Below are 14,220 nucleotides of genomic sequence, written 5' to 3'. Positions count from 1 at the left end.
CCTTCCCTTTTATAGTGCTTTAACCTCTCTGAGCTTCAGCTTCTTTATTACACTGGGATGAGTATTAGCATCAAATTTAGTTCTTAATTATACTATATCATGTAGGATCAACCTTAAAAATATTGTGAGACAGGAAAAATAGGAAGTAGGTCTTTACAACATCAGTCTTCTCAAAGGGTTGTTGTTTCAAATGAGACAATGTAAATAAATATACTTTACATTGTGCAGATTAAAGACTAGAAAGGGAGTTTGCAGAGAGATGCACTGACTGTTATATGAGACATAACTCACAGCTGTCTGTTAAGGACAAGATGGGAAAACTATAAAAAACAAACAAAAAGATTAAAATACAACAGTTTGAGCCTCTTGGGGGGTAAATAGTATCACTTAGTTGAATATGTCCTACCTCATTTTAGTAAGCAAGTAAAATAATATTCATAGTGATGATTCTCAAATAAAAATTCAATCACATAAAAAATACTCTAAGAAAGCAAGAAAAATGTAATCATTTTCAGAAGAAAAATAGTTAAGCTACCATAGGAGAAAAAGTTGTATAATTATAAATCAGGGTTTATAAACTCCTCTGTCACAGGGGGCAGGCAGGTATGCAAATGAGGGGTAGCCATAACAAACACAGAACCTGATTGATAAATGACAGCTGCTGCTTCAGAGAAGGCAGGGAATGTTGGAAATTTCAAGGCATTCTTGGAGGGCAGGAACCCGATTCCATTCAAGCCTCTTCCTGCCTTCTAAAAAGGCCTAGTACTATCAGACCTGGAATTTCACGAGGAGTCCGAAATCTCGCTTTTTAAGTAAACTCTCTTGATATTTAAATTGTGGCCCACTACTATGAGTTCTGCAAAACACTTGTGTGAAATTTTAGCTAGACAATGGCTACCTCTGGGGTAAATTCTCTTTTTATTAGGAGACTTAACTGTCTAGACTCTAGACCAAAGTTTTACCAAGTATAACAAAGAGCCAGTTTATAATTCTCAACTCTTGCATCTTATTACCGGGACTAAAGACCAGGATGTAATGAAACTACGAATTCACTGTAGTTTGAAGTCTTACCTTACTCTCACTAACATCGGAAATCCATTCTTTTACTAAATTGTTCAATTTACCAAGAACAACCAGCCTATAATAAAAAATAGCATGCTTTAGATTAAAACAAACAAACAAACAAACACACAGACAGACAATACTTTAAAAAGTAATTAAACATATAAGCAGTACCTTTGTGTTGTTGTTAGGGTAAAAGCATATTATACACATGTTAATGCGATCACATCTGTTGATACATGGCACATCTCTTTGGCATTCTTAGGTCCCTAAGAGTTCCAAAGAGACGATAAATGTGATAATAGTATTTTGGTCTTTGAGCTATTTTCAAAATTCAAAAAGCCTAATAAAATCAAAACTACCTTCAATAAGGTGGCAAAAGCCAATTGAGTTGTCAACTTTGGGGGCCTTAGTATGGAATAATATTAATTCAATGTGATAATAATAGAGATTTGCATTCTCTCACTGAAAGCCATAAAACTTTGGATAATTAAAATGAGTAAATTAATTACTGACTGATTTTTATGAAATAATGTTCTTAATAAAAGCAATCTGATATTAAAACAAATTTGCACTCAATGGCATATTCAAGTCCACATTAAAAAAGGAGTCAGGTATCTTAAAGATAACATGAAAAACTGAATTCCTGGATCTGTCTAAACTTGTTTTTCCCTCTGCTTTCCCCAGGTAATGAAATTCCATCCTTTGAAGTGCTGAGACCAAAAATCTTGGCATCATCCTTGATCATCACACACCCCCCACCCCCCTCCCCCTCTCACATGCATGCATTCTACAATCATCACACAACCCTATCTTTAAAACATATCCAAAATTCTACTACTTATCACAGCCACTGCCATCCCCCTAGTTCTGACCACCATCGTTTCCTCCCTGGATTATTAGAATAATAATCTTCTACCTAGTTTCCTCAGTTCAGACTTGATCCTTCTTCAGACTATTCTCAATATAGGAGCCAGAGAGACTGCTAAAGCATGAGTAAATCATGTCAATTTTCTCATCAAAACCCTAACAGCTTTCCATTTTACTCCGAGTAAAAGCCAAAACTTCTTCAATGGCTTACAATGCCCTAAGTTACTTTCCCCTCTGAACACCTTTCCACCTCACTTTTTTTAAACCCACATTCCCCGGCTTCAGACACTCAAGCTACCTTGCTACGCATTCCTTAAACAAAACTTATGCTCCCCTCAAGCCTTCTGACTAGAATGCTCTTCCCTCAACTGTCCAGATAGTTCCCTTACCTTCAGATTTTCCCTGAGTTGTCAATGAAAGCCTTCACTGACAACCTCTACTTCCAATTTTATTTTTCTTGGTACTCTTTTCTCAGCAGCATTCATCACATGTAACATGTATTTATTTTACTTATTTGTCTAATTGTTAGTCTCCTTCCCTAACCACCTAAAACGTAAGCTATTCGTTTCAGAGATTTCTCTTCATTTCATCCTTCTTTTAAATTCCTAGGCAGGGACACAGTAGGTACCTGATATATATTTGTAGAATTAATGATTAAGTAATATACTGTAAAACACTGTGCATTTTTAAGTTACATACCTGTGGTTCAATTCTTCCTCATCTTCAAACACTCCAAATGGTTTCATGGCATCAATTAATTTCTGTGTATAAATGTGATCAATTTCTTTAGGACATGCCAAGCTAATTGGAGAGGTGATTCCATAATGTTTTTGTTGACGCTGGCTGTCCAGCACAGTGTTTCTGTTCAAGACAATGAAACGGCAGGGAAAAATTTAAAGCATTATATCATACTGATACACTGAATCTCTCAATCCACTCGTTAATTCACCTACCTTAAAAGTTTACTTATTAGTCCTAACAATCAGAGCAGGCACTTTTTTTTAAAGGGAAAAAGGATTATTTTGTGTTTATAGTGATGAAAGGCTATTCATACTGTCTCCATCTTTCATCGTTAGGATGCCTTTTCAAGCCAAAAGCAGCATGTGGTGGCATCCGGGCATCTGTGCCAACACCACTCAGCCAAATGCAAAGAGCCTGAATGGGAACTGGGCCAGGGCCACCTCCACTATACCCTACAGACTTAAGTCAAGTACCATCTAGATTCAATCTCTGAAAAGCAGTCAGCCACTTGGAAGAAAACTCTAAGTAAAAACAATGTCCCCCACCCCCTTCGGGAAAGAAATAAAAATATCCCACTAGAAGGTCCTTGTGAATATTCTTTAAAAAGAAATCACAACTAGATTTTTCTTTGAAATACCTAAGTGAACATCCTTTGCTTGACTCAAGAGTTTATAGTCCTAACATTTTGTTGACTGTAGTTAATTGTTCCTTCATTTAGCCTGGTACCTAGACCATTTTTATGCTGAATAACTATAAAATTCTTTATACTAAATGACAATCCTAGCCATCAGGAAATTACAGTCTTGAATACAGCACAATAGAGTATCTGAGATTTTGGATTTACACAGACTAATAATTTCAAAATAAAACTTGGATAATAATACAAAATAATTTCAAAATAAAATTATTATTTCAAATAATAATTTCAAAATAAAATTTACCAACATGGGTTGGTAAAACTTTTAATTATGCTAAAAAAGGAGAGTTAAAAGCAAACACCACAATCATCAACTAACTCTATCACCTATCTTAGCCATCCTTTTGTGAAGGACAATTAACACCTATAGTAAGAATGTAATCTCAAAGAATAATCTTTTAAACTAATAAATTAGCCCTGCAAACAATAACACACAAAAACACAATAGTGACAAGTCAAAACATTGGCTTATTACATGCTTTTTGGTTGAAATTTTTTTAGACAGGGAGAATCAAGTGAAAGATTAAATAGTCCATATACCTTCAGAAATGACTCAAAGAAACAAAAGGGAAACAATACTAATGACTTTACATTCTTTCTGGTATTTATTTTGCCGTAGAATAAACAAAATTTCAATTAGTTACTTAATGCTGTAATTTCTTTTTAAAAGATTTAGCTCTTTTACCTCTAAGACAGCTAGAGAGGCGTTTTGGTATAGTTTGTGTGTTTATATGTGTATGGTAAATGGATGGAAGAGACTAATTATATATGATCATTCGATTAACCTTAATAACCCCAAGTGCCGCTTTATAGGTAAGTACCCTAGATACAGAAAGACAGGAGTCAAAATCTAAACTCCAAAACCCAAGATCTTTCCACCATTCCATTCTCCCTCCCAGAACAACTTCAGTTCTGACACTAATCCCGATCGCGGGTCCCAGTTTTTCGTATGTATGCCGATAAAGTTGGCTATTTTAAATTCCTACTAGCACTAAAATTCCCAGGCTATATTTCTGAACCTCCATCCTCTGGACAGGAGGGAGAATTCCACATTTCCTTCAAACCATAAATTTCACTTAAAGGATAACATGCTAGAGAATTCCAGTACAAGTTCACAAGAAGGCATGTAGAATGTTCACTGCCACACTAACATTAGAAACTAGAAACAACCTAAACTAGTCACTAACAGGAAAATAACTATATTAGGGTGTATCCCTACCATGGAATACAATAGTTAATATGATTTAAAAACCAGAGTTAAAAATATTAACATGGACAAAGCTCGGAGATACTATACTGCACTAAAGAAGCCGCCGAATGACAAGTGTGACACTGGTTATATAAAGCTCAGAAACAATGCCAGTTATTATGGGCATATACACAGCATGTAGTAACAGCATTGAAAAAACATGCAGCATGAACCATCAGATTCGGAACTGTGGGGAACTCTGGGGGGAGAGGCGAATGTGACGAGATTAGGAAGTAGGAGAACCCTTCAGATGTATCTGGAGTGATTGCTCTTAGATACAGATACACACACACAATGTTATGCTTGGAGGGAGATGCATGTTGTTTACACGAGTGATGCGTAGGTTATTCTTTGCATTTCCCCCATTATTTCCTAATAAGCCAAGATGTAATGAGGTACAACAAAATCTTCCGCCAAGCACGACAACCGTTTGTGACTTATCGAAGTGTGAGCAGGAGGAACAGACCCGTAGGCATGTTATGGGCAGACGGGAGGACCACAGCCTTTACGAGGGCGAAACGGGCTGGCATAGGTCGTTCACTCCCGGAGACCTGGAGACAGCGGTCCGGAAGGGAGGAGGGGGAAGTAGGGGGATGGTGTCTGCGCCAATGCAGGCAGAAGAGACCGGTTCAGACAGTACTTGGGGGCAGGAGACGGACCGACAGTTTCTCCTCACCGACACCCCCGCCACTCTCGCCTGTCTCCCGCCGCACCCTCGTCTAGGGGCGTCCTCGGATGCGGGACAGCCGAAAGCAGATGGCGACTCCTGGAGTCCCCGACTGTGCAGGGGGTAGCCAGGTGAGCCGCTGGGTGTAGGGGAGGTACCCTTGCCGACCGAACCGGAGCAGGGAAAAGGACCACTCGGGCGAGCCTGGGACAGAGCACGGGAACGAAGTCCCGGGCCGACCACCTCAGCCCACCCCTCACCACCTCACCCTCAACCGCCGCCCCCCACCACTTACGCAGACGTTTCTTTCATCGCTTCCTGCGTCTCCCTCTCCGGCGAGTGTCTCCCGCTGTGGAGTCCCGTTGTTGCTCTTCCCTTCTCTCCCTGTCCACTTTCCTCCGGTCGCTTGTTCGCTCACTTTCTCACTCACTACGGCCGAGGCATCCAACCGAGTGGTGAAAACACCACATAACCGGTTCTATTTATGACAATACAGCGCGGCCGACGCCAATATGGCGCCGCTTCCCAGCCTGCCCCTCGCCCTCGCGGCCCCGCCCCTGGCAGCCTGGGCCCGCCCCTGATCCCGCCCCCTCCTTTAGGTCGCGGGGGCTCATGGCCCCGCCCACAGGGGCTAGAACTGGGGCTGCAAACTTTGGTCGGAAGGGGTGTTTGGTCTGTTTGTCTGTGGGTTTTAACCCACAGGCAACCTGCTTGGAGGTTAATTTGGAATGTGTTTTTCTTGTTCCTCTAATGAGAGTCTCTGCATCATATATATTTTAAAAAGATGAGAACTTTGCCCAGCAAATACTGTTTTAAGTCTTCTGTTATTTCATATCTTTAGTTGTAGTTATACGTCATCAATCCACTCGTTTGGGAGATTCTGTCAGGAGAGATTCGAGTCCAGAAACTTGTAACTTTGCAGTTACCCCAAGGAAAAGCAAGTTTGTAAATGAAGGCTAATTGTTTACCTCTAAGTACCTCCCTCCCTCCTCCATTCGGGACTTCCAGGACTTTGGCAGTTAAGTGAGGGAGGTTGAAAGGAATCGTTAGCAGTTTACAATAGGAGGATAAATGTAAGGCAGAATCAGAATTTCACACTCCCAAATAGTGGAGATCGTGTTCCATGTGAGTGTCAAAGACAAAAACTGGAAAATAATGACGAATTTTAAAGTGTTGAAGTGTGGAAATAATGTGAAATACTAAATCATTACAAGAAAAAGGATGTCAAGAAGCTGCTTTTTCTTGGAATGTGACTCAGAGTCACAATAAATAGAGATTACTTATAGAATTATTTATTCAAAAATATTTATTTTTTGAAAGCCTAATCTGTGCCGAGCATGCATTAGGCTCCAGTGATTTAATGGTGCATAAAACCAGATGTATTCTTTATCCTTATGAAGTTCAGAGTTTTGTAAGGACACAAATATAAGTGATATCCTTCTGTTGCAGAACTAAAACATCTACTATGTGCCAGGCACGCGTGGTACTTAATTGCTGCTCTCAAGAGTTCACAGTCCAGTGGAGGAGAAAAACCATATACAGAGATCATCAGACTACATTGTGGTCTGTGATACATATGGAGTCAGAGGATTTAGGGAGACCTAAAGAGAGCCGCCTAAACTTGGGGGAAGGGGTGCTTCCCAAATTAGCAAGATTTGGGAGTAGCGATTGGGTGCAGGTGATAGGGAGAAGGAAAACTTATTCCAGGCAGCACAGAGTAACTAGTACTGGCTTCAGGGCGCGGGAGACCAAAATTTGAGTTCTAGTTTTGCTACCGTATTAGTTTTCTAACCTCAGGAACATTGACCTTAAAAAAGAGCTCTTTCGTCATCTGTAAAATGAAGATAGTAGGATTGCAAGAGAATTAAATGAGAAGAATATGTATAAACATATGAATCTGAAGAAATATCATTTGATTTTCTAACACTTAGTTTTTTACTCTGAGTCACTCATTCTTCTGAGCTGGCAGACAAAGACAATTTGGATGTCCTCCTCCAAATTGTTTAAGATGATGTCAAAGTATTGTTTTTGCTGTTTTCTTCTTTTTGTTAATACCTGGGGTGGAATGCCAGTCCCCAACCCCCATTTCAGTAAGGACACTTTGTTTCAAAGAAGAACATATTTTCCTTTTTCGGCTGGGGGTGTTAACATTGTAGTTGTGCTTTTTTTTTAGCTAAAATTTTCCAATTACTAAATTAACCTATGCTTGTAAAAAAAATGGAACTCTGTACCCACTTTACGTCATTTTATTCCTCTATTATTGAGAGCCCTTATTGAGAGTTGGGTATCTGTTCTTCCAGAATGTTTTCAGTATACCCCAAACTGCATGTAAGCACATACCAGAGGGTTTGTTTTTATTTTTTTTTAAAGAGGATCATACTGTACATATTGTTCTGCTCCCTATTTTTTTTAACCTAAAAATCATAAACATCTTTCCATGGCTGTAAATGTTATGGACTGAATTGTGTCCTCCTAAATTTGACATATTGAAATCCTAACTTTCAGTACCTCAAAATGTGACTGTTTTTGGAAACAGAGTCTTTAAAGAGATAACTTAGTTTAAATGAAGTCATTAGTGTGTCTCCTATTCGAATAAGACTGGTGTCCTTATAAGGAAACTTGGACACAAATGGGTACAGGGAGAAGGCGGCTGTCTATAAGCCAAGGAGAGAGGCCTCAGAAGAAACCAACAGTACTGACACCTTGTTTCAATTCTAGCCTCCAGAACTGTGAGAAAATACATTTCTGTTGTTTAAGCTCCCCACCCAGTCTGTGGCAGCCTACTTTGTTATTTTTAACAGTAACATGGTATTTTTTGTCATATAATATATAACATACAAGTTCTGTCTGGAAAAATTCCAGCCATTGTTAATATAATGAGAACAGCTTGTGCAACATCCATGTAACCTGGCAACCAAGAAGAGTGGACTGGAATGCACATGTGCAAACAATGACAACTTCACTGTACTAGATAGTGGAGGTGGTGGACACCACCGAGTGAGCATGTGTATTATGTGGCCATCACATTCAAAATGACTGAGCAAGTAGAGCAACGAATCTGCATCAAATTTTGCATTAAGCTTGAACATTTTCCCTCAAAAATTCTTTGGATGATTCAGAAGGTTTTTGGGGATGATGCAATGAGTACAGTGCAAATGAAAGTGTGGCACAAGTACTTCAAAGATGATTGAGAATCTGTCGAAAGTGACTCACATTCTGGAAGGCCTGCAATAAGCAGAACACCTGGAAATGTTGAATGTGTACAGGCTGCAATCAACAAAGATCAGTGACTAACGGGGTGAGAACTAGGAGCTGATCTGTGGGTTCCAAGAACTGTGTCCGAGATTCTGCTGAACGATCTTGGCATGAGACATGTCATGTAGTGGCAAAATTTGTTCTGCAGCTTCTGCTACCAGAGCGGAAGGAACATTGTGCTGCAGTTGCTAATGACTTGATTCAAACTGTTACCAATGCTCCAGATTTCCTCGAGAAGGTCATAACCGGAGATTAATCATGGGTCTATGGCTATGATCCTGAAAGGAAGGCCCAGTCATCCCAGTGTAAGTTGCCTGGTTCTCCCTGACCAAACAAGGCAGGGCAAAGTCACAGCAAGATCTTGATAACTGCTTAAGACCATGGTAACTGTGTTTTTTGATTGGGAAGGTATTGTCCATCATGAGAACACCACCTCCCCGCCAGGCCAAACCATGAATAAGGAGTACTGCCTCAATAGTCATCAGCTGAGAGATTCAATATGACAAAAACAGCCACAGCTATGGGCAACAGGTGACTGGCAGATTCCTCGTGACAACATGCCCATTCATGCATCATGTCTCACGCAGGTTTTTTTTTGGTGAAACATCAAATCACCCAGGTGACTCTGCCTCTCAATAGCCGAGATCTGGTGCTCTGTGACTTCTGGCTATTCCTGAAACTAAAATCACCTTTGAAAGGGAGGAGATTTCAGACTGTCAGTGGGATTCAGGAAAATACAACTGGGCAGCTGATGGCGACTGGAGCTGTGAGGTCCCAAGGTGACTTCTATGAAGGAGAGTGAGTCATTGTCCTATGTATAATGTTTCTGTATCTTATATCTTCAGTAGATGTGTTTTTCATGGTACAAAGCTGGATACTTTCCGACAGACCTGGTAAAATATATGTTGACGGTAAAATATATTTACCGTCAAAACATATTTAACCATTTCCCGTTATCTCAGATTTGTTTATATTATAAATAATGCTGTAATAAACATCCTTATGGATACATCCTCTGTACTTGGTATCACTAGTCATTGAAAAGATTCTTAATGATGGGATTTTTATGTCAAAGGGTATGTATGTTTTAAAACAAAATTTAGCCCAGACTAGTGTGTCTCAGTGTGTTGGGTGATGTCCTGCAAATCCGAAGTTCACCGGTTTGATTCCTGTTCAGGGCACATGCCTGGGTTGTGATTTCAGTTCCTGGTCAGGTTGTGTATGAGACGCAATGATCGATGTTTCTCTCCCTCTCTTTCTTCCTCCCTTTTCTTCTCTCTAAAAATAAATGAATAAAATTCTTAAAAAATAAAAAAATTAAACAAAGTTTATATATTCCAAATTGTCCTCTATAAAGACTATACCAACTTACATATGAATGGAATATGAATACCAACTATACCAACTTCCATATGAATGGAATGGCCTGTTTCCTCAAACCCTTACAAATGCTAGGTATTAAAAATCCTTTTTATAATTACTGTGAACATTATAAATGTACAGAAAAGTAAAGAGAGTAGTGTAATAAACACCCTATACCTATCACTTATATTTAATGATTGGCATTTTTTCATGTTTCACCTATATTTTGTTAAAGTCTTTTAAAGTAAGTACAGATATCATGACATTTTACTCCTAAATATTTTGATATGCATATCTAAATAACACTTTCTTACATAACCCCAATAATATCAACACACCCAAGTTACCTCACTTGTCCCCAAAATGTCTTTTGAAGCAAGTTTGTTCAGCTTCAGAGTACAATCAAGAACCATGACTGCGTTTGGTTGTTGGGTCTCTGAAGTGTATTTTACTTTAGAACAGACATTTGCTTTCATGTTCCCCTTCATCTCCCTCTCACACCCACCCCAGCTTTTTATTTTTCTTATGACATTGACTTTCAAAGATCAGGACAGTTGTTCCCTAGAATGTCCCAATTTCTGGACATTTTTCTGGATTTTTCTGATTGCTTACTTTTGGTGTCATTTAACAATAAACCCCATATATTTTGTTATTGAACATTGGATCTAAAGGCTTGATTAAATTCAGCTAAACACTGCATCACACCAGAAGTTCTATAATGAAGCTCTGGTAATCCCATTATTGCTGATTAAGATTGACCACTGGGTTTATGTGGTGACAGTCATTTTGGAACTAGCTAGTAATCTGCAGGCTGGTAACTTTGGCAGCAGGTGAATATCCAGCTGTCCATCAGCCTTTCACCTAAGGGTTTCAGCATTCATTGATAATTCTTGGCTTATTTCCTTAAGAGTGGCAAATCGTGATTTCCTACTTTTGGGTTACGCTGTGATGCATTTCCTACTATAAAGGAAAAGTACTCGTTTCCTTTTCAGAATTGCAAGTTGGGAGAGTTAAAATGTTAGAGTAAGTAATTCAGGGAAAAAATCGTCTTTAAAATTACTATTTTAGCTTTATAAGATTTCCTGCACTGTTTACTTGTCTGTGGGACAAGTAGGGACCATTTCTGTCTTGCTCACCATCTCATGCTCAGAACTTAGCTCAGGTGTTCAATAAATGTTGGTTGAACGAATTTACTTCATATATTATTCCCTCATACATTTCTTCATCTCATTATCTCTTCCTCCTTCTCCTTAATTGCTTGGCTATCTCCATTTTGCCTTTTCCCTCTGATTTAGTATTTAGATGTGTCTGAATGTTATACAACTACTCCACTGAAGCGCTTTCGTGTTTAAAAAGATTTTATTTTATTTTTAGACAGAGGGAAAAGGAGGAAAAGAAAGCAATGTGTTGGAGGACAAGAAGGCAACAGCAATGTGTTGTTGCCTCTCATGCACCCCCTACTAGGCACCTGGCCACAACCCGGGCATGTGCCCTGACTGGGAATCGAAACCATCACCCTTTGGTTCACAGGCTGGCGCTCAATCCACTGAGCCACACAAGCTAGGGCTGAAACCCTTTCATCTCTGAACAACCTTTCATCTACTCAAAACCTTTCCTTTACCAGACATGTTGTTGTAGCATGGTATTATTCTCATTGGTCATTAGCTAGTTATAACTAGTTATGACTAATGCTTATTAAAAATTGATTAGAAGAGCATGATGCTTTGGGTAGGATTGTCCAAAAATGACCTTGGGAGCTAACCCTGGGGTTGCCAACACAGTGCAGGAGAGGCTAGGGTCTCCACTTCTGCCAGCAGGAGAGGCTGTGCTCAAACTTAGCTTCCCGGAATGACCCCTAGCAAAAGGGGCTGCAACTTCCTAAGGGCCCCTGGGATCCCTAGGTGTTAGCGCCGATGTCAGTAACTGATGTCAGGCACTAAACCCAGTTACCCTGGCCTACGTAGTCTTTGTTCACATTCTGACCAGGCTGCTTTCTCACAATTTTACTTTAAAAAGGTGTCTTTTCAGGGGACATCTCCTTCCACGTGAACACACACAGCTAACCATAGCATCACTCTCTCAGGGATGATGGGAAAATCTGAGGCCAAGCCATCCTTCCCTTGTAAGTTTTCCCATTAAAGCCTGTTTTTTAACTGAAGCAGAACAATGGGGTGTGGAATTCATCCCAAGCCCTGCTGCACCATTGGTGGCAACTGTGCAGGGACTCCCTACCTGCTTTGAACAACACTTAGAATGGTTGAATTTGCTATCAATGATTCATGTCCAGTTGTCAGAAATCAATATGGGTTCTATTATGGACTGCCTGTTTGTATGTAGCCCCACCCCACAACCCCAATCCGTAAATTGGCATTCTAATCTGGAGGTGGGGCTTTGGGGAGGTAATTAGTTCTTGAAGGTGGAGTCCTCATGATGGGATTAGTACTTTTATGAGTTTAGACAGGAGAGAGCTTTCTTTTCTGTTTGTTTTCAGGCTTGTTGTGGAGACAACTAGAAGACAGCGATTGCAAACCAAGATAAGGGCTCTCATCTGACCACAAATTGGCTGGCGCTCTGATCTTGGATTTTCTAGCCTCCAGAATTGTGACAGCTAAATTTCTGTGGCTTAAGCCACCCAGTCTCTGATATCTTGTTATAGAAGCCCAATCTGATTAAGACAGGTCCCCAGCCAAATTTTTAATAGTAGGACATCAAATCCAGATGAAATAAAGAGGGATAAAAAGCTGGCAGTAATGATATTTCAGAAATGTAGTAATATTTTGTTCCAGAATTGCGGGGGAGGAGCAGTCTGGAATGGGGGAGGTTGTCATAGTGAAGCCACAAGTCTAACAGTGTGCCTCTGGGGGAAAGAGCTTACTATTGACAGCTTTATGCTCGGATGGCTAGCTTGTGCCCCGCTCGGGTCTCAGCCCATCTCTGAGGTATGGAAGAGGTAGGGGCACTCAAGAGTTACAATTCCAAACAGGCCTCTCAACCTGCTTTTCTTTCAGCCCCTGCAACGGAGTAGTAGCCTCTGCCACTCCATGTTAGGGTGTCAGAGGACTCCTTCTAGCATCTTCTGCTTATTTTCATAAATTGTCTCCCCTCAGAAGAAAGATTGCCTTCTGTGGTTTGGTTTTATTTGCTCCCCAGTTCATTCAGCATGGAATTTTAGGGCAAACTGTCAGTGTTTCTAATGTGAAATTTCTATTGCTAATGCAGATATTTCATTTGTACGTTTTGTTGCTTTTTAAAAAATACATGAAATTGGTGCAAAGTAAGCACAAGGCACATGCTTATTCGTTTTTTTTTGTATCTAGAATAATGTGCACAAAGTCCTGGACAAACTTTAAGCAATTCAAGAGCCCATTGATTAGATGAGTTTGCCCCTGAGAGCAACTCCAATTCCAAGTTCATGGATTTTTATGGCTCATGTTTATGGGTAAGGCCCCTGCATCTCCAAGTGTTTCCTTGCATTAAAAAACCAGCTAGCTTCATTGGAAGACCCTTTGCCCTGTGCACTGAGATGCATCAAATCAAGCAAGGTGGCAATCAACAGTTTTCCTGGGAGGCATCTTGTCTTAACTGCTTGAAGTTAGGGAATGCAGCACCCCCTCTCAACTATTTCTTCTCTACACATTTGGAAGGGCAGAAAAAGCCTTCATGCCAATTTAACAACTTTTTCCCAGAGCTCAGAGGATTAACGTATAAACTCAATGGACAGGGCAGGTAGGATCCCTGCTTTCCTCCAAATTGAAGCCAAGATTAATTACGGTGTTCACCTGTTCCTGAAACGGGCTGGGTAATGGATCCTGGCTGTGTGCTCCCCGAAGCAGCACTAATCCCACAGTTCTCCGCAGACTCACTGGCTTTGATCAACTCATTCCCTCTCAGCAGGCCAACCTCGTAGCCACAGGACACAAGTGCTTAGTTTACAATCATGTTAATTTTGCTTTTTGTTTGTCTTTAGCAGTTGGAGATTAATGAGTAAAAAGGCTGTTTAAATTTTCAACCAGCCTTCTTCTAATCACTTGGCCACACTGTTGCTGACAGTTTTATTACTTTGACTTCCTGAATCAGATATACAGTTTCCTTGTCCAATATCACTTATGGTGCAGGAAAAGACTGTCCTGCCAGGAATTGTTGCTACCACTCTGAATTCCACAAAAAGCTAGTGTGAAAATACTTAGTACCTTTGTGATGATGTTATTATAGTAGTTCATTGCTGCATGCATCCATGGCATTTTTAATAAATCAAAGACATTTCCAAAGTATTTTACAAAAGATGTTGCTATGCCCATTTTTCATTGCCTGGGAATC

The 14,220-nt window shown here is 40.0% G+C and overlaps 1 protein-coding gene across 6 annotated transcripts in view; it reads right to left on the bottom strand.

Moving 5' to 3' along the window:
* PAPOLG (poly(A) polymerase gamma) overlaps positions 1-5,823 on the bottom strand; it is a 32,852-nt gene extending 27,029 nt beyond the window's left edge. For 5 of the 6 annotated variants that reach the window (XM_037047976.1, XM_037047981.1, XM_037047978.1 and 2 more), the window contains exons 1-3: positions 5,582-5,823; positions 2,632-2,793; positions 1,072-1,138 (exon numbers count right to left, since the gene is read on the bottom strand). In XM_037047976.1, coding sequence (XP_036903871.1) covers positions 1,072-1,138; positions 2,632-2,793; positions 5,582-5,598 — 246 coding nt within the window. In that variant the 5' untranslated portion in view covers positions 5,599-5,823. Of the gene's footprint in view, positions 1-1,071; positions 1,139-1,236; positions 1,332-2,631; positions 2,794-5,581 lie in introns of those variants that run through there. The other variant, XM_037047982.1, reaches the window with a different exon arrangement.
* Between the last annotated feature and the right edge of the window lie 8,397 nt (positions 5,824-14,220).

The sequence above is a fragment of the Sturnira hondurensis genome, unplaced genomic scaffold (genome assembly GCF_014824575.4).
Source record: "Sturnira hondurensis isolate 20B ecotype Veracruz unplaced genomic scaffold, ASM1482457v3 Scaffold0006413, whole genome shotgun sequence".
NCBI classification, from domain to species: domain Eukaryota; kingdom Metazoa; phylum Chordata; class Mammalia; order Chiroptera; family Phyllostomidae; genus Sturnira; species Sturnira hondurensis.
The sequence above is the reverse complement of the archived record's forward strand: the minus strand, read 5'-3'. Positions and strand labels throughout refer to the sequence as shown.